This window comes from Calypte anna, chromosome 5 (genome assembly GCF_003957555.1).
Source record: "Calypte anna isolate BGI_N300 chromosome 5, bCalAnn1_v1.p, whole genome shotgun sequence".
In the NCBI taxonomy this organism is placed as follows: domain Eukaryota; kingdom Metazoa; phylum Chordata; class Aves; order Apodiformes; family Trochilidae; genus Calypte; species Calypte anna.
Window position 1 is genome coordinate 2,527,740 of NC_044250.1, and position 20,045 is coordinate 2,547,784.

At 40.6% G+C, this 20,045-nt stretch overlaps 1 protein-coding gene across 3 annotated transcripts in view; it reads left to right on the forward strand.

The window, feature by feature from the left end:
- SHANK2 (SH3 and multiple ankyrin repeat domains 2) overlaps positions 1–20,045 on the forward strand; it is a 243,806-nt gene extending 223,761 nt beyond the window's left edge. Inside the window, exons 21-25 of one of the 3 annotated variants that reach the window (XM_030451306.1) lie at positions 2,080–2,139; positions 2,376–2,506; positions 3,795–3,906; positions 5,028–7,440; positions 15,896–16,657. In XM_030451306.1, the coding sequence (XP_030307166.1) occupies positions 2,080–2,139; positions 2,376–2,506; positions 3,795–3,906; positions 5,028–7,440; positions 15,896–16,469 (3,290 nt within the window). In that variant the 3' untranslated portion in view covers positions 16,470–16,657. Of the gene's footprint in view, positions 1–2,079; positions 2,140–2,375; positions 2,507–3,794; positions 3,907–5,027; positions 7,441–15,895 lie in introns of all 3 variants that reach the window. The other 2 variants (XM_030451304.1, XM_030451305.1) reach the window with 2 other exon arrangements.

Sequence of the window (20,045 nt, forward strand, 5' to 3'; positions counted from 1 at the left end):
CTCTACAGACAAGAAACCTGCAATACAATTCCACAACACAGTGTTGGGGTTTTTTCCAACTGGAAATAGTAGATGGTATTAAGAACTGGTACCAACTGATATTTTGGTCAGATCCAAAATTAGGATCTGACTTCTAGTATTGTCAAACAAAATCAGTGCAGTTGGAGGGTATGTATGTTTCATCCCCAAATATTTTCATACTTTTCAAGTGTCTGTCATAGCCTCATCACTCTCCCTGTAGCTTTTTGTTGTCTGAATGGGTATATGGTTACATGTGTCTGTTAAAAATAAAGGGGATCAGCTCTTACATGGTATATTTATATTTCTTATTTACAGATTTTGAGTACCTAGTGCTTCAGTTTCCAAAACTTCCTTCTTTCTGTGTCCCAAAGACCATTTGTTTGTCTTCTGGGATGATAAAAAGGGTGGGAGAGACTTAACAGAAAATCTCTGCCCAGTTGAAGCTCTTGGTGATAGATCCCCTGAGAATGCTTCTGCAGGCTAACTGTAGCATTGCTGTACAGGTCAAATGTTCATGGTTACACCATTGCTTTCTGATGCCTTTTGCTGAGCAGAAGTGCAGATGTTTTTCTTTCAGAAGTTCACAGTTTGTATTATAAAGTCTTGCAAAATGTGACTTGAAGCTTGTTTGATTTTTGAATACATGTGATGATTTTAAGAATTTTTTTCCTTCTCTCCTTCCACTGGATGATTTAAAACACACAAAAATAAAGCAGACCAATGAAAAGAATTGAATGATAACTTCAATTGAAAAAAAACCCAGCAACACTACTCTTGTGAGACAGTTTTCAACAGTGTTCAGCTTACTGATCCTGCTCAACCTTTCCTTTCCTGCCTGCTCCCTGACCCTCTGTGACACTGAAATATCCACTTCTAGGACAATCTTCTTCCTAACCAGAAGGCTAAAAGTTCTTCCCTCTCTTCTTCTCCCATCTAAAATATCATCCTTGCATCAGCCAGGTCTACTGTTTAGAGGGATCAAAAGCTCTTTTCCTCCTGCCTTATTCCCATCCATATCCATATCCAGGGCCCTGAGTGCGCTGCTCTCCAGTGAGAGGTAAAACTTAAATCCCTAAATCTGATACTTGGCATAGCAACACCAGCTCTAGACCACCAAAAACCCAGGGTTTTGGGTTTTTTTAAGTCTGTAGAATCCTAATGAAGTAGCTGTCCTTGTTTGCTGAAGGAAGCAATCACATGGGAGATGGATCTAATTGCTGAAAAGTAACACTGCTCTGATTCACATTGTGGAAGCCTAGGAGCCAGGCTCAGGTATTTTGCTCACATCAGTACCACAGGCTATATAATTAATCCTTACTTTGGTGAAACTTCAAAGGAAAAGACACTAAATTACCATGATTCAGTGCAGTCTGCGCAAGGTAACTGCAGTGGAAGCTGCAGTGAAACCTGTTGGTATGATTCAAGTTTGGATTGTAGTACAGGTTCAAAAAGTTGAGTTATTCTGCTGGCTTTGGCTAGTCATTGAATTTCTCCAGTGCTTAGCTTCATAGTAGCAGAAGTGGCAATAAAGGAGCTGTCAAGCTATAGGTAGTTGATTCTTTGGTACTATGGTTCAGTCTCAGGGAGTAACTAAATATTGATGAACCTTGTTTGTGACCAGAGTTGGAGATGGGGCTAAAACGCACTCTCTAAACTTCCTGATTAAAGTTTTCCCTCTCTTTTATGTTCACATCATATGATAGCTCAGAATCCCATATCCAAATGTTGACGTTCTCATTCACATTTGGACTTTGCCTCTTTGGTCTGTTTCTGACCACAGCTAAGTGACCACATTCCCTGTGCAGTTACTGAAGTATAAAATACATCTAAAACTTTTATTTAAGCAAACGGTGCAGTTACAAATGCTAATCTAATAATCCAAGAGTGTGAATAAATTAAAATTACTTAAGGAAAACAGAAAAGAGCACTTCTGGAGTTCTTGTGTTGTCCAAAATATCACTGAAATTCTGATGACTAAGTACAGTCTGCTTATCTCTATTTGAAACAGTGCTGTACAGATTCATTTTTTCTAAAGGTCTTCTTTCCATTTCTATATAGATATTCTCCCTTCACATTTTGAAGGTTTGAAGAAGAGGATTGTTTTTCGAGTCACACTAAGTAAACATTAAATGCATGCAGGCTTAAAAATAAAGCATGCATGTTATGTAGCAGCAATAAAAAGTGCTCGGCTTGCACGACTTATGATGCTCAAGCGTTGCCTTGTTAAAATGCCAAAAAAACTTTTTCTTTGCATTTTTTTTGAAAAGTAAATCTCTTCCTTTGACCTTGCAATACTTACATTTTCAGGTTGTGGACAAATTATATTTATTTTACTGAATACTTTTATATTACAGATAAGGTGGATGAAATAGTACCAGTTTCCAAGCCATCAAGAATCGCAGACAATGCAACTGTGGACTCAAGAGTGGCAACTATTAAACAGCGGCCTTCTAGTAGATGTTTTCCCTCAGCTACAGATATGAATGTGAGTGGTAGCTCTGAAGTACTGCTTTCACTTCTGAAACTGATTAGAGGGGGTCTTTTGGCAGCCATACAACAAAAATTGACAAACGTTATATACTCGTTTTGCTTTTCTTATCACTTAACCTTAAGACATGGTCTACTCTGTATTTCTAGTAGTTTTTTAGCAGCCTGTGTACCCCTGTAAAACTTTTCTCACTATATCTTTATGTTTATTGTGAGACTGGCACAACAACAGCATTGCTTCCTCAGTCTTACTCAAACAGATGTCAACTTGTTCTGCCTGTAATCTGAGCTGGTGAGACACCAGTAAGTTCTGAGCTTGAAGGTATTAGAGTAACACTAAACCCAAGCTAAAAAACTTTGCTGAAAGTCAAGGTATGTTATTTCAGTTTCAGCACCAGAGGTAGTGCAGCCTCACAACTTCCACTAACATGAAGATTTCTCCTACTCTGGGTTTTTTATTATTCCTAATGGCATATATAATATCTTGATTAAATAATGCATGATGATTTGTAAGGGAAGAATTGACATTAATCCTATAGCACATATTAAAAATTTAAACTCCAGAACTCTGACACTGGATTACTCAATTGGAGAATTTGCTCCTACAGAACTCTACATGTGAAAACTAATTGGTTTTATTGCATGTTAGATTTCTTTTTCCATTACCCACTCCTCCAACAGAGCATCAGTCCTGATGCAACAAGCTGTTCCCAGCATCTTGGGATGGAAAGGAATTAAGATCATTCAAAAAGACAGAGAACAGTTTTGTGCTGATTTACAAGGAAGGACAGTTGAGTGTTTTGGGATTCAGGTGGAGTTCCTGGGTTCCTAACTGGGATCCTGGCTGCCAGTGTAACCTTGCTCAAGACCCCTGGACTCTGTGCAGGAGCAGGTCTGTCCTGCAAGAGTGAAGAGAGCAGCTCAGGGCAGAGTGAACCTTCACACCCCTGTGGAGTGTGGCTGGGTTTTTGTAAGTGAATGAAACTAGATCCAATTGCTCATGCATTGCTTTTCTTACAGCAAACTGTGCTGGGAACTTAGCACATTGCTTTGTAAATAATTTTACCTAACTCCACCTGCAGTTTTTAATTAAATAACACGTAGAGAAAGCCCAGCCTCCCCTTTCTCTTCACCTATACTCCCCAGAATAACTCCAAATTTGTTATTTCCAGAAGAATTCTAAATAAAAGAGATAGTGAAGTACCAGATATGACAGAAGAGATATGAAAATGTGAAAGAATTGCATGCTTTAATGCTTGTGGGGTTTTTTGTTTGCTTTCTTGTAGTCCATGTATGAGAGACAGGGTATTGCTGTGATGACGCCCACGGTACCGGGGAGTTCTCAAGGTCCTTTTCTGGGTATACCTCGGGGTACAATGAGAAGACAAAAATCCATAGGTAAAATGCTTCTCATGTATAATGTGCTTGTGCATTTATCACGTACTTTTAGTAACTTTGCTTCTTTCTTAAAGCATATTTCTCCAACGTCTTTACCTCAGTGAATGACTGTTTAATTTTTGTACAAAGTTCATGAGAAAAGAAGTTGATGTGTAAGCTGATACAGTTTCCACATTCTGCTTTGATGGCAGTAGGCAAGTATTACAGAATTATAATCTAATCCCTTTCTTTAGAAAGTTCCATCTAACAGGGAAAGGCAGTGAGAAGGGGGAAAAAACCCATCACTACAAACCCTTTGAATGGCATTTCCCAGGGCAAAGTATTAATCCTGTTCTCTTTGTTATTGAGGCAAAAGCAATGCAAGGCTGTGTAGCATACAAAGGAATCCCTATTAGCAAGTGGAATAAAGTTCTCCTCTTTTTCACTGCAAATTATGACAATAGATGATATTACAAAAGAGAAAAAAAAAAAACCAGGCCAAATTTGGGCTTGTTTTGTTCTTGACAGTAATCTTAGTAGTGATATTTATCAATTTAGAAACACATTATGCTGATGCAAAATTAGCATCTACATTATGCCAATATTCCCCAGTATATTTATGTTAAAAGACATATTTGTAATAACATAATGTCATCTTTTGAAATGAAACATTATGATTTTTTTGCCCAATAGTATCTTTGCAGTCCCTTTGCTGAGTTACAAATGCATCTTAAAAATTCATTGGTTTTCTACGTTCCATTATTATATGCATTTTTAGAGTGCTGGAGCAAGGCAGAAGCTACTTTTCTGCACAGAATGTGTTCCCTGTTTGCTAATTTTCAAAGAAAATGTGCTTCTCTACAGCTACCTTGATGATACATAAAACTAAACATTTTCCTACACACCAATGATCAGTTTAATTAAAATTCTGCAGCATCCTTTTTTTAATTCTGGCATCTGGGTCTCTGGAAGTTCAACAAGAAAGCAAGGTTGTGGTAGGAATCCACCAAAAGACCTCTTTCATAATTTTGCATACGCCCCGTGCCATGTGAAACGCACCCTGGCATTTTAGGTTGGACACAGAAATAATACAAGGGATCCCAGTAAGAGTCAATGTTTTAAATTTATTTTCCGATTTTTAGGAATAACAGAGGAAGAACGGCAGTTTTTGGCTCCTCCTATGCTGAAGTTTACCAGAAGTCTTTCAATGCCTGACACCTCTGAAGATATCCCCCCGCCACCACAGTCCTTACCTCCTTCACCACCACCACCTTCTCCCTCTCTGTACAACTCTCCCAAATCCCCAACATCAAGGAGCTATGGGACTATTAAACCTCCCTTTAATCAGAATTCAGGTTCAAAAATTTCTTTGGTTAGGCCTGAGAGTGTGGGAACAATGATAAGGGACAAGGGGATCTATTTCAGACGAGAACTGGACCGATACTCTCTGGACTCCGAAGACCTGTACAGTCGGAGTGCTGCAGCTCAGGCCAATTTCAGGAGTAAGAGGGGTCAGATGCCAGAAAACCCATATTCTGAGGTTGGGAAGATTGCAAGCAAAGCAGTTTATGTGCCAGCCAAACCAGCGAGGAGGAAGGGGATGCTGGTGAAACAATCCAATGTCGAAGACAGTCCGGAAAAGATCTGCTCCATTCCGATCCCGACAATTATTGTCAAAGAGCCGTCCACCAGCAGCAGTGGGAAAAGCAGCCAAGGGAGCAGCATGGAAATTGATCCTCAGTCTTCAGAGCAACCCGGGCAACTCCGACCAGATGACAGCTTGGGTGTGAGCAGCCCGTTTGCAGCAGCCATTGCTGGAGCAGTGAGGGACAGGGAAAAGAGGCTGGAGGCGAGGCGTAATTCCCCAGCCTTTCTTTCCACGGACCTAGGAGATGAGGATGTTGGACTAACACCACCAACACCACGAATGAGGCAATCTAAATTTACTGATGAAGCAATGTTTAGTAGTGAGGATGGGTTTAGACAGCTTATGTCACCCTCTCCTATTCCTGCACCTAGAGAACCTGAAAACCTTTTTAATAGCGGTGAACCCAGCAATCAAAGTGATTCAAGGACATTAAACGCTTCATCCAAAACGAAAGGTACTGAAAACAGTACAGTGGCAGCTAAGTCCACAAATGCATCCAGCTCAGATAATTATGTTCACCCAGTCACAGGAAAGCTTTTAGACCCAAACTCACCACTAGCCCTCGCTCTCTCTGCCAGGGACAGAGCCATGAAAGAACAAACGCAGCAGATTCCAGGCAAAGGAGAACCAGTTAAAGCTGACCTTAATAAACCGCTTTACATCGATACAAAGCTGAGACCCAATATTGAAACGACTTTTCCTGTTACTGCCACTGTCAGCAGGCAGAACACTCGTGGCCCACTGAGACGGCAGGAGACCGAGAACAAGTATGAAACAGATGCAGGGAAAGAGAAGAAAGCTGAGGAGAAGAAAAACATGTTGATAAACATTGTGGATACTTCGCAGCAGAAGTCGGCTGGCTTGCTGATGGTTCATACCGTGGACACGGCCAAGTCGGATGATACACCCGAAGATGAAGAGGAAAAGGGAACTGAAATGGAACCAAGCCCCGAAAACTCCCCTCCAGAGAGGCCAGAGGGGAGCGGGGAAGCAGAGAGTGAGCTGAATGTGCCTGCTGCACCCGAGCCACCTGCATCTCCCTGCAAAACCATCGTAGCAGCCAGCTCTGTCGACGACCCGGTCATCCTGCCCTTCCGCATCCCCCCGCCCCCCTTGGCATCGGTCGATATCGATGAGGAGTTTATGTTTACTGAGCCACTTCCACCCCCCTTGGAGTTTGCCAACAGCTTCGACATCCCCGACGACCGCGCAGCCCCTGGTTCGGCGCTCACAGATTTGATGAAGCAAAGGAAAAATGGCACACCTGCCCCCACGCCCTTTGCCCCCAGCCAGCCAGCAAATTCCTTAGAGAGTAAAAAGCAAGTGGGTCTATCAAACTGTTTGCCTGCCTCCTTTCTGCCACCCCCTGACAGCTTTGATAATGTCACTGACTCTGGTATTGAGGAGGTAGACAGTCGAAGTAGTAGTGACCATCACTTAGAGACAACCAGCACTATCTCAACGGTGTCCAGCATCTCTACCTTATCCTCTGAAGGGGGTGAGAACGTGGATACTTGTACAGTCTATGCAGATGGGCAAACATTTCTGGTGGACAAACCCCCAGTACCTCCGAAGCCAAAAATGAAGCCCATAATCAACAAAAGCAATGCACTTTACAAGGATGCGCTGATTGAAGAAACTGTAGACAGCTTTGTTATCCCTCCTCCTGCTCCACCCCCACCTCCCATCACTGCACAGCCCAACATGGCAAAGGTGGTTCCCCAAAGGACATCTAAGCTATGGGGTGATGTGACGGAGGTGAAAAGCCCAATTCTCTCAGGCCCAAAGGCTAATGTTATTAGTGAATTGAACTCAATACTCCAGCAAATGAACAGAGAGAAATCCTCAAAGCCAGGGGAAGGATTGGAGTCACCTACTGGAACAAAAACTGCAAGTCTCAGTACAAGGTAAAAGTAATTAATCAAATAATTTTCTAATACAGACTTGATTTTTTTTTCTCATCCCTTCACTAATGTCCCCTATCAATCACATAGTTTGAAGAATGCACTTTCTGTTGTACATGTTTGCTTACTGAGTAGTCAAACAATTTTACAGAGGCGAAGAATTTCCAACCTTAACATTTCTGTAACCCACCCAAGAACAGGAGCTTTTTCAGGCTTCTCTAACTTCAAAGACAGTTTTGACAAACCTTTCAGTTGTTTTGATGTGAATTATTTGGATTTATTTTTAAATAGTACTTTTCTCTTTAATTTTTTTTCTTTAATATGTGGCAATAATTTAGTTTTTCCTCAGTCTCATAACTTTGGCTTCAAACAGGTAAAACAGTGGTTTTGCCTGGGCTTATTTCACATTCACTGTCTGATGTCATTTGATTCATGCTGATACTTCTGATAAGCTACTTCATCATGAAGTATAAAACTATCTTAGAAAAATCACTCATTAAAATCACATTGCACTATCCATGTTAATACCAAAAAGTTAATTTAGCAGCTCTCCCATTTAGAATTCTGGGTCTGAGTTCTTAGTTTCTATAATGAACACTGTTAGTGAGTAATTTCTGATGTTCCCATGGTCAGGGATGTGGCTTGTTTGTCCCAACAGCCCCATCCCTGGGGGTGCAGTACAACAGTTTGCACAGAAGTGGTTTGCAAAAGTTTCATATGATTTTTCTTATGTATGTTAAGAGTTCTGGTTTTGCTAGAGACTTTCTTCCTAGCCTTATGAACATACTGCCTCTGGCTTCATATGTATATTTCTTATATTCTTTTGTATTTAAACTGATAGTTATTTGCAGGTGACAGGAGAAATCTTTAGTTTCCCTATTTTATTAGAAAATAACTGAGTTTGGCCATTACAATGTACTGTAAAAAACACATTTGAACAGGTATAAAGGCTGGAAAAAAATGCAAAAACTACTGTATCACTTCATTGGAGAAAATGAAGCTATCATGTAAACAAGAGTAATCCCAAATATGTATTATATTTTAGAGAAAGCTCTGACTTGGACAGTGTTAGAAAGTTGTGTTGCTTTTCTGCTCAATAGCTTTTCAATTCTTATAATTCAGCTTTGGCAAACTGCAGACTTCATAAGGGAATACAGAGGCTCAATTTGGAAACAAAACCACACCAACATTATTTTAATGTGGCTGAAATCCTTCTGCTTTCCTGAAAAGTAACCTAAAATGGGCATCTTTGAAGCTAGAGAGAGGATCTTGGGATTTAACAATACAAGAATTGTTAAATCTCAGAAAAAGAGGCAGTGGCATAGAGCAGCAAAACTCTTGGCTGCCATTTGACTGTGGAAGAAAATTATGCTTCCACAGAATTCCCAGTGGGAATGGAAGGAAGAGAGCTGTATTTTGTTTCTTTCTGGTTTATAACTTGATGTGATCACATTGGTTTTTAATTGAGCTCCAGAAAATAGGATGAATTGAAGATACTAAAAATGATCAGAAAAGATGACTCAGGTTTTCTTTTTTAAGCTAAGTAATAAATCCAAGCCAGCAGCAGAGATCCAACTATCTACTGATAGTAAAAGTGGTTTTTTTAAAGTGCTGCAGGCAATTTCTTTTCATATCAACAAGAGGTAGAGAGAAGCTAATGGAGAAGTTCCCTTGTTGATTCCCATGTCCCACTTGGAAACCAGTGGTGGTTTGTTGGGTGGTGTCTGCCTGGCCATGCCTGGTTCCCAACTACCCCTGGAGCCAGGCTGGCACCTTCCCCTCTCTCTGAGATTTAGCAGCTTCACCTTCCAGGGGTGGATGAGAGAGGATTGATTTCTGAGCTTGACTGAGAATGAGAAAGAGGGAGCAAAAGGCTAATAGCAGAATTTATCACAGTGGAGAAATATGCTCTGATTTCTCTTTTTTGTTGGTCTGTGTATGTTTGTGCCCTGAACTGTCTGCACTACAACTCTGTTCTCCAGGGTGCCAGCATAAAAGCAGTGGATGCATGGTAAATCCTTCCCAGACAAAGGTGTTTGGGTTTTTTTTAAAATGCTTTTACTCCTGTTTTATATTTTAAAAAGCTATATAAATTACATCCTTTCTAGTCCAAGTGCACAACTGACACATTTTTTTACCAAGCTGTCAAATATTATGACCAAGGAATACCATCTTGCCAAAATTCCAAGTCATACAGCTACTATTTACATCTAAAAGCTAAAATTCTTAATTTCCTGATTTTTTTTCTAAGAGTAGGACAACCAATTGTAGAGCTTGTCACCCTTTTCTGTGAGGTAGCATTAGAAAAGGAGCAAGGAAGCTTAGCTCACAGCAAGCATTAAATTAAAGAACAACTTGTTAGCTCTGCTAAAGGAGAAGTGATAAAAAATGAGTATGCCTGCTCGTATCCTTCAGCCTGAGAGAAGTATTGGGAAGTGTTATAAATAGCAGTGTTGTTCACAGGCTCACTTGGGTTATGTTCACAGCACGAGCAGCCTGATGAAATTAAAAATATATATTTGCTCCTTAGGATATATAGGAAGCTACAGCCCAGGCAGCAATCCTAAATATCACTAGGAATAACCTGCACACAGCTGGTAGGCATGCAGCTGGAGTTCACTCGTGGGGATTGCCCTGTCAAGGTAGCATAGAGGAGAATTAAGTTGTTAATAGTTGGGTAATGGCTTGCCACAAAACCCCATAAAAATATCTTCTATGTTTTTGAGAAATGAGGATTAGGAAGAGTTTATTCTGCAGTACGAAGCACCATTTGTCTCACAATTATTACATTAGGAAAAAAACCTGAGATTTGCTTCTTTTCTCTGCATGTTGGTTTAGCTATAATTTTTCGTGGTGTATTTATAGTTTTCCATGATTCTGTCGGAGACACCAACTTTCAAGATTTTTAAATAGAGCATGGAAGCATTTGGCTAGAAACCATCTGCTGCTCAGCAGCAGTGGCCAGCCGTGGGATAGCAAAAAGGAGACTTATAGGGGAAGGAAAAAGGAAGAAGCAAAAGGATGTGCTTGGTCTCTTTGTACTAATAAAAGCATAATTAAAGGGACTGATTGGTAGGTTCTGGACCAGAGCTAAACCCACTTAATTATAGCCCTCAAAAAAAAAACCCTTAAGCATTTAAATTTAAGAAATTTTGGAGCTCAGTCATGGTGATAGAGGTTTTGATCTGCTCTTCCCTTGTGGTCAGGCCAAGTGTCACTTCCTCCATCCTTTGCCCACACTTCTTTATAGAGAAGGTTGAGGTCGTTTGGATGCGAGGCTCCATTTGACCCAAATACCCAGAACTAAAGCCCCCACGAGGAGCTCTGGGCATGATTCTTATTTCCAAATGTGGATCTGCTCAGGTACAGAGCTGGGAATACCCAGCCCTAGGTAGCCCTGCAGCTCAGCAGGGGTTGGGAGGAGGGGAGGCGGAACGGCACTATCAGCCGTGATGCTAAAAATACAGTGGTGCTATAAATGCACTTGAGAGGCTGCTTTTATAGGGAGCTGATGAAAGAAATGGGGAGAAGACTGATGCAGGGGTTTTTAGCAGGTTAAGGGAGGCGTGTTGGCTCTGTCTGTGAACCCAGCAGTCGCTTAGCAACGTAATGATCAAGTGCAAGCCTGCGAGCTGGACTGAATAATGTCAGTGTGATTAATGCAGAATAGGCCTAGTGGCTGTGAGGGAGAGAAAACACATCCCCCAGTGAAACCAGCATCCTTCCACCACCACACAGTGTACTTCTGAGGAATAGTGAAGAGCAACTGCTGCTGCTCTCTTCCATCTCCATACCAAAATGAGCGATAGCTTTTGCTGGGGGGAGAAACATTTTCTGTTTCAAAGGGTGCTGATGTTTCTCCAGCTGGGTTTGGATGCTCATGGCCTCTGGGGCAGGTTGGGCATCAGTCCTGTTACAGGGAAGTGCTCGTTTTACATGGAGGATGCTTAAATGCAGGCTTGAGTACTCTAGGAAAATAACCAGTACTGTGCTGGCATAGCAAGTTTTAAAGTGAAACTGCCTATGGCCATGGGATTTTGTCCATCTCTGATTGTTTTTCATTACTAGCTGGAAAAGTTCCTAATTTTTCACAAACAGGTAAGAAAGAACTGAATTTAGTACTGAGTCCTGCATAGGGACTGACCCCACGTTTGGTTTCTTGTCAAAATGTGTCTGGACTTCACAAATGATCAAAGACTTAACCTTGTGGGATAATTAATTATCAAACCTTGATTTTCCAGTTTACTGCTGCCCCCTTAGATTCATTTCATGTCGTTAACCATTTGTCAGCCAATTTCACAGGATTGCTTGCTTTGTCAGTAATTTTTGCAGTGTTTCAGTCATTCCATTTTGTCATTTTTATTTGCTCTCATGACTGCTGTTGTCAGAAGAGGGTCATGCTGAAGTGCCATGAAGTAAGTGACAACCATAAAGCACAGAGTATTCTATGTTGTACATTCTGCTTCTTTTTAATGCTCACTTGTTGTTATTGCATTTTAGTGATTTGGGTGTTGATTTTGTCACAAAGTGCAATGTGGATTAGCTCACCCTAATCCAGAAATGGCAGCCATTCTAGAGGCAGAAACAGGATGTTATCTCAAGCTGAAACAAAACCCCTTTCATCAGAGGAGTATTCAGGAAATGATTTGCATGTAAAACCACATTCCTGAATTTATGTCTGATGCACTTAAAGAAGGGGCATGGATTTTCAGATATGCCCAAATTCTGCTGGATTTTTGGAGGTTGTTTTGAGGTGGGTTGAGGGGTGGGGAGGGATGATTAGTGCATTTTTACTTACCTAGATCTGTTCAAAGTAAAGACAGAGTAATCCTCAAAATAATCAAGACCTGCTGCAGTCATCACTGTTGAGTCTTTCATCCTTGGAAGCTTTGGGATTTACCCCTTTCTCCTTCCAGCTTCCCTTGCCCTTTTTCCCTCCAGCTCTCCAAGGAGAGAAAACTGAAGCCAGCTTCTTTCTGGTCCTCCATCTCTCTTCAGCACCAGTCCCTCCCAGCCCACTGCCAGACATTTGTGCCATTCACATGGAAACAGACTTGAACAGACTCCCACAGACCTTCATGATTATTTTTCACTCCAGCTGAACAGTGTTACTTGCACCAGACACTCACCATTTCTCACTTCTTCTCACTTAAAATAACACTCCTATAAAGTGCTCTGTATCCTGCCAGTCATCACATCAGCCCTTGTTCTTAATCTTTCCCAAAACAATTATTGTCTTAAATCCCTACCATACAGTTTTCCTCTGACAATCTAAAAATCAACTAAAAATTCCTAGAAAAGATGAAGGTAAAGTTTGGGGTTTGTGCATTCTCAAAGTTAATTTCTCCCAGTGCCTCTGCATATGCCTGTGCAAGTCCCCTTGGTTGTTAAGATTTTTTTCTCTGAATGATGGAAGAGCTTTGTCAGAAAAGGCAGATCTTTTGTGAACTTGCAGGATAAGTCTGCTGCCATGGTATATGTCCCTTTTTTATGTTTTTTTAATAGGGGAGGCTCCTAGGAGCCGTTGCAGTGTGCCATCTTTCACTGACTTGCTTCTGGTGTGAATCCTGCACATCTAATTTAAAATTTAAAAGAATTTCTTGCCTGCAAGCTGTGTTGGTGGCTTTTATACTTAGAGGCAGAGGAATTAGATACTGTGATTTTAATGTAAGGCAACATAATGGGCATTGCCATCAGTGCAGGCTTAACAGCAGCAAATGTTGATAAATTACCACCATATGCTGATCCTAATAGAGCAAATTTTATTTAAAATAATTCTCAGACTTTTCACCTTTTTAAAAAATGAAATTTAGGTTTAGGCAGGTTTAATATGCATTTAATATGCTTAGTGTAACAGATGATCAAATAAGGCATAAGAAATTGCTCTTATAAATCTGGAAAACCCTCAGCACACCAGAGTTCCTGTTCTCCAGCTGGAATGCTCTTCTTCCTTATTGACCAGGATACCAAGCAACCATAAAATACAAGACAGATGATAATTTCAGGGTTATATCTGCACCCGCAGATTGTATTGGAGATGTCATAAACTGCAATTTAGGATGCAAAGGAGTTGGACAAATATGCATGGTCTTTTCCCCTTGGATTACAGTTACAGGGCAGCAGTCTCTCTAACATGTTTGAGTTGATATGGCAGGTGATAGAAGTGCAAAAAAAGGGAAGAAATTAATCTTGGAATTAGAGACTTTGAATGGAAAGCCTAGAAAAGCAACTGTGGGCTTCAGCAGACTTGCCTGAGCTTCTTGAGAGCAGGGTGTCTGTGAAAGGAACAAAACAGGTGATGCAGCAAAAATGAGTTCCAAAGCAGAAGGTGATCCTGGAGCAGCCTCTCAGGGAACAGGAGTCATCTTTCAGCATCCTAGAAGATCAGAGTTTCCTCATCCATTTGGTATTGCCACAATGGGTGTGAATACAAACCCATGATTCCTACTATTTGCAAGTCAGGAAAGTTAAGTAAAAGGGTACTTTCTTTAAGTAAAAGGAGACATTTCCACATGTTTACAAAACTCATCCCACTCACCTGGCAATCACTGGGACAGCATTATCCCAGCCTTTTTCTGAGCAGGTCTTTTGTTGCTTTAAAATTGTAGGATGCCATATTAAAGTGGGTGAGACTCCCAGTGCTCAGTTAAAGTAGGTGAAACAGAATTTAGTAATTTCTTACCATGGACTTTTTATTTGTAAGAATGCTGAGCCCCAGTCCTGGAAGACAATGAGAGCCATTAAGCTCCAAACAAATCACTGGAAGCACTCAAAACCTTGCCAATGTTTCATTCTTTGTTCCATTACAAAGACCTAAGTGCTAAAAGTATTGGTCCTACTGTGTTCTATACCAAGTCTCCATCTTTCAGCTCTCAAAAAGACCCCCCAGTTCCCATTGTAATGCAAGGAACAATCTGTGGGAAGCCAGTGGGGTTGCTCCTGTGAATAAGGTGTATGTTCTCCAAAAAGTTATTCTTGGTGCTTTCCTAATGCCAGGGTATTGGAGCTTGCTGGGAATGAGGCTCAGTGAGACTCTGTGCTGGCAGCATGCTCTGGATCTCAGTGCTGGAGGTTACCTGAGGTCTGTGTTTGTTAATTCCCTGCCCAAGCCTGGGTCATCATGTGAGGAGAATGCAGCAAACAGAGCTCACAACAGCAAACTCAGGGAACACTGAAGAAGGTCTCCAATCCAGGCTCCTCTGAGAGAAAGGCATTAACTGCCCATTATCTGCAGTCTGGCACTCAGATGCAGAGAGTCTGGGTTAGAAATTTAACTACAGCATCCTCCAGGTCGTCTTCTGGAGTCCATAGCATCCCTTCCATAGTCCATAGTTTATCCCTTCAAGGATAAACAAATCTTTCCTTTGGTCTGGAAGTGCCTGAACTCAGTTGTCAGAAGGGTTTCCTAGTTGTATTGTAGCTCTGAAACTTCAGGCACCCAAGGGTGCAGTGGAAGGTCCTGGCGAGCACACATTGATATAAGAGTTTTCTCATCAGAATTAAGGGCTGTGGAGTTAAGCACTGTATGATATGAGCAGACCTGAACCTGGATCTTCTGCTTCTAAATCTGTTCTGTAGCCATCAGACAGAAGCACTCATCTCTTTCAGCCACCCTGTCAGCCTTGGCATCTGGGCCTCCCTCTCAGCAAGTTTCATGCCTGCTTAGTTTTGAATCTGAAGTTTCCTTCAGGCAAAGAGAGAGGTGCTGGTGACTTAACCACAACTACATCACCTCTGGGCATGCACAGTAACAAGGATTTTGTCTTCTTAAGTTTCATAGTGAAACTGCCAGAGTAGAATTTCTCTGTGGGAGGAAATGGTCACAGAAGTTCTTTTATGAGCCTCAGAAGGACTGCTTCATATTTTAGAGCACGAAAAAAAAGCAGCTCAACAGGAAAGGAAATAAAGAGGAGTTTAAGGAGTATGTTCTGTGAATGAAAGGGAATTCAAACATACCCTGAAATTCACTGAGTAGATGCACAGACATCCAAAATGCAAGTTAATAGTATTACTCAAATACTTTCCATAACTATTATTATTATTATGAGCTATGTTGGCTAACACTGTGTGAAACTGGTAGGTTAAAACCAAAATGAAGAATCCCATACAGCAAAGGGAATATCAGCTCCTGGCTGCACTTCATAGGGAGCACAGTGTTAGGGAGCACAAATTAATTTGGTGTAGTCTTAAAAAGGAAAAATGTGCTCTGGCAGCTGCTCATAAACAAAAGTTTTGGGTTTTAACTATGGCTTACCATTGGTGACTTTTATGGGAAAGATTTAATGATGCCAACTTAGCTCTTTTAACCTGGTTTTACAGCTCATTAAAAACTGAAAATGTTCAAGTGTTCTGAGAGCGCATTTATCACGTGTTGATGTGGGGAAGCTTCCAGCTGGTGGCTGCTCTCTCTCTCTCTCTCTCTCTCTCTCTAACTTTCCCTGTCTGTTTACAATTTCAGGAGCACGGAAGTCATGAGTACTGTCTCAGGTACACGAAGTACAACAATCACTTTTACTGTCCGACCTGGAACCAGCCAACCGATCACACTGCAGAGCAGGTCCCCAGACTATGACAGTAGGACCTCAGGAGCAAGACATGCTCCAAGCCCTGTGGTTTCACCAACAGAGATCAATAAAGACATCATGCCTGCTCCTCTGAGTGCTTCTGCTTCAGCTTCATCTCCTTCTCCAACTTTGTCTGATGTATTTAGCCTACCCAGCCAGCCCCCTTCTGGGGACTTGTTTGGCTTGACCACAGGGCGCAGCAGGTCTCCTTCTCCCTCAATATTACAACAGCCAATCTCAAATAAGCCTTTTACAACTAAGCCTGTCCACCTGTGGACTAAACCAGACGTGGCAGATTGGTTGGAAAGTCTAAACTTAGGTGAACACAAAGAAACATTTATGGACAATGAAATAGATGGCACTCATTTACCAAATCTACAAAAGGAAGATCTGATAGACCTTGGAGTGACTAGAGTTGGGCACAGAATGAACATAGAAAGAGCACTGAAACAGCTGCTGGACAGATAAGAATAGCTATTTTGCCTCACAAACTTCTGTTGATAACTAGAGATGGGCTGGTACTGAAATACCCCAAATGCCTTGTCTGTCTGCGAGTGCCAGCAAATTTGGGGGGGGAGGGGGAAAACAGTTGAATTCCTGGTACTCAGGTACTGCAGACTGAATGCTACATGCCCAAACGTAAATCTAAATATGTTACACCAGTGGGGCCATTTTATTTCAAAGTTGTGGGGAGATACGAGAGAGAGAGAGAAAATTGTTAACTTCAAAAATACTATGTCTTGATGTTGCCCTTGTGCTGGAACCTTGACATACCATTTTTCTTTCAATTTAAAATTGCAAGCATCTCATTTTTTTTTAATTGAAAAGCTCTATTTTCTCTCCTTGACATTTAGTCTCTGAGCAGGCTTCCTTCCCCAGCCCTTAGTTCAAGGACAGGTTCCTCTATTACCATTCCAACCCATTTTTATTAGTAGCAGGGGCATGATACTAAGGTACAGGAGTTCATATTACTGTTTTTTTTACGAGTTTAGCTCTCTGATTTGTTGGCAGTGAAGCTGGTTGTTCTGCTGGAATTAGTTCAAAGGTAACCTTGCTCTGTTTTACCTGGTATTTCTTTATTTCTGCAGTTACACTTAGCACTCTTCCAAGGTGGCAGAACAAGTTCAATACATGCTCCATTGGCTTGACCTGTAAGACGATGCAGATGTTGCATAAAACCCAAGGAGGAAATGCACACTTAAAGGTACAACAAAATGAAGCTAGTTTGAACCTGAGACCCCCCAGTTTTCAACCAGCTAAACTCCTGCTGAGTCGCAGAATGAACTCCACAAAGCCAGTAAAAGATTTTGAGGTTATGTCCAGACCCATCTTTTGGACTTGGCAGTCAGCTATTCAAACATGCTGAACCCTGAGAGATGGCATTTAATTCACTGAGTGGTAAGTGCTGAACTATTTTGAACATCAGGCCAAGAAGGAAGAGAAAGATAGATGAATGTTCCCATTGCAGTCAGTGGGAAGGTTGCCAGGATTTTAAGCAAGAGAGAAAGAGGGATTTCGGTCTGGTAGCAGAAATGGAACTGTTCCAGCTTGTTAAAAAAAAAAAAAAAAAGGTAAAAGAGGTAATGCCAAGACAGAAAGAGACTTGTAGGGTCTCAGAACGTGTGTTCCAAGGGCCAGGAGAATTGGGTTGGTTTCCTTTTTTAGCACTGTTGAAAGGTTTTAGGTTCTTGACAAGGAGAGCAGCCCCAGCAGTGCAGGAGGAGTGGGACACAGCCCCTCAGCCTCCAGCAGTTTCTTTGGGCTGCAGGGGAGGTGTCTGTGCCCTGCTGGGTTGGGGGACTGGGGGGTGAAAGAGCTCAAGAGCTTTCCAGGAGACTTCAGTCAGCAGGGGAAAACACAGATTTGGTTAATCTGACTAAATTTTTTTTTTTTTAAAGTTAACAAATCTCTCTCTGCATGTTTGCACTCCCCTTGTAATTAACAACTCTTAATATCTGTGAGTTTTGTAGGTCTTTATTAACATAATACTCAAGATGTTCAAGGTGGGTGAGTTGTGTCTGGATGGCTTGACTGCCTGCCTACCTTTCAGGTTCTCTTACATTTTGCAAGGTACCTGAACTTTCTTTCCTTGATATGGTCCTTGATATGGTCCAGCCTATCTCTAATTTTTTTATTGTGATTATTTTTTGCTCACAAACAAGTGTCTAATTAGGTCTGCAACAGCCCTAGTATGAGTACATAAAGTTTAGCATTTTAAATATCTTTCTTTACTGCAAGTTTAAATAGTTGTACAGATAGTTTATAAGCACAATATTTTAAGAAAATAAGTGGCTGGTCTACTGGGCAGCCTTTGTGCCACTTCAGTGCTAGAAAGTTAAACACAAAAAAAAAAAAGAAAAAAGAAAAAAAAAAACTTTTGTGGTTTACTACTATTTCTGTGGAATAATTATAAAGTCTTGACCTTTTTAAAACCAACCTCATTTGGATGCATCTGAACCAGCAGAGCTGTGTTATATTTTCTATCTTTGCTAGAACTTCTACAAAGGAGGATGAGTATTTCTTCAGAAGTGGTTATAGTTACCAACACATTGGATACTCATAAAAAGCAACTTATTTAGCCTCCTGCCCCCTTCATGGAACAACAAATCTTTTGACTTAACATCTGTTACTACACTCTATTTGTATTTGAAAGTTCCAAGTAACCTTGTAATAAAAACCAAGTACGAAGGTGTTTTACTTTCAGGAGTACTGAATTTTTCCATAGGTGGTGTAGAAACTGGCAGATTCATGCAGACAGTCGCTCCAGGCAACCTGAGGCCATCAAATACTTTAAGAAGTGTAAAAATGGTAATTTAGCCATCATTGTCTTCCATTTGGTGATACGACAGAATTCAGTAAATAAACCACTAATGCCATGCTCTTTTTTTAATTTCTTTGGGTACAGTTGCTCTTACCTCTATAATATGTGCCAGAAGATGCGTTAGACAAATACGGTAGTAAAAGAAAATGTAGAAGTTGACTTTTAAGCTGCTTTTTAATCACAACCTTCTTGTTGGAATTGATGTTGACCAAGTGCTGATATACGTGGTATATTACAGCTGATGGAAATCCCTTTCTTACACAGGTGTGTTTCTTGCTCCTGTATCTTTTCAGGTACTGAAAGAACAGGTACGGTTAGTAGAGAAGAGGTTTAACACATTAAAGAGCTAATGAAATAGTTTATTTTTACATTGTGTCTTACAAAGTAAAGGTAAGGAGACCTGAGAGGAACCTACTTGCACCAATAAAAACCACCTCTGCCAAGATGAATTGGTCTCTAGCTCTGGGTGATGATTTTGCTACAGAAAGCAATAGTAACAGATACGACGTTGCCTCCGAGTATTTTCAGCAGTTTGAAAATGTCTGGGGCAGGAGAGAAGACCCATTTATTTCCTGCTACTATGATAGTGAAAAACAAGTTGTTAGAGATCTATGAAATACGTTCTGATATTCTGGGTTTTAGGATCAACTTTTGTTTATATACTGTAATTTAAATAAATTGCATTTACATGCCTAGTTTCTGTAATATTTGTGTATACAATACCAAAATCCTACAAGATGTAAATTGTGTATAACTGCACAGACTCCTTTCCCTGGGTGTCTGAGAACATTTTAAGTTGAATTCATATATTATAAAATGACTAGATGTGACTGTTGATTTACAGAATTTACATATCACAAAAGTTAATTATTTGTGGTACTTAAGTTAATTAAAAATAGTGATTTTTTTTGTTTTCTTTTCCTCAGTTCTTAAAAGGCATTACCCAGTTGATCTGGCGATGATTATATGTATGAGCCACAAATATTGATAATTTTCCCATGACATTTTTTCTTTTCTTTTCTAGATATTAATATGTTTCTCGCTATAGTTTGTGTAGCAACTTGTGTTCACGTTCTCTATGTTGCTGTAACTTTTGTGCTTTAATTCCTCTTATTTCGACTGATTAAAAAAAAATCAAGCTCCTGTAACTTGCACTTTTCCCCAATCCTTAATACTCTTGTATGGCAACCAAAATTACTGTAAGAAATAAATATAATATTGCA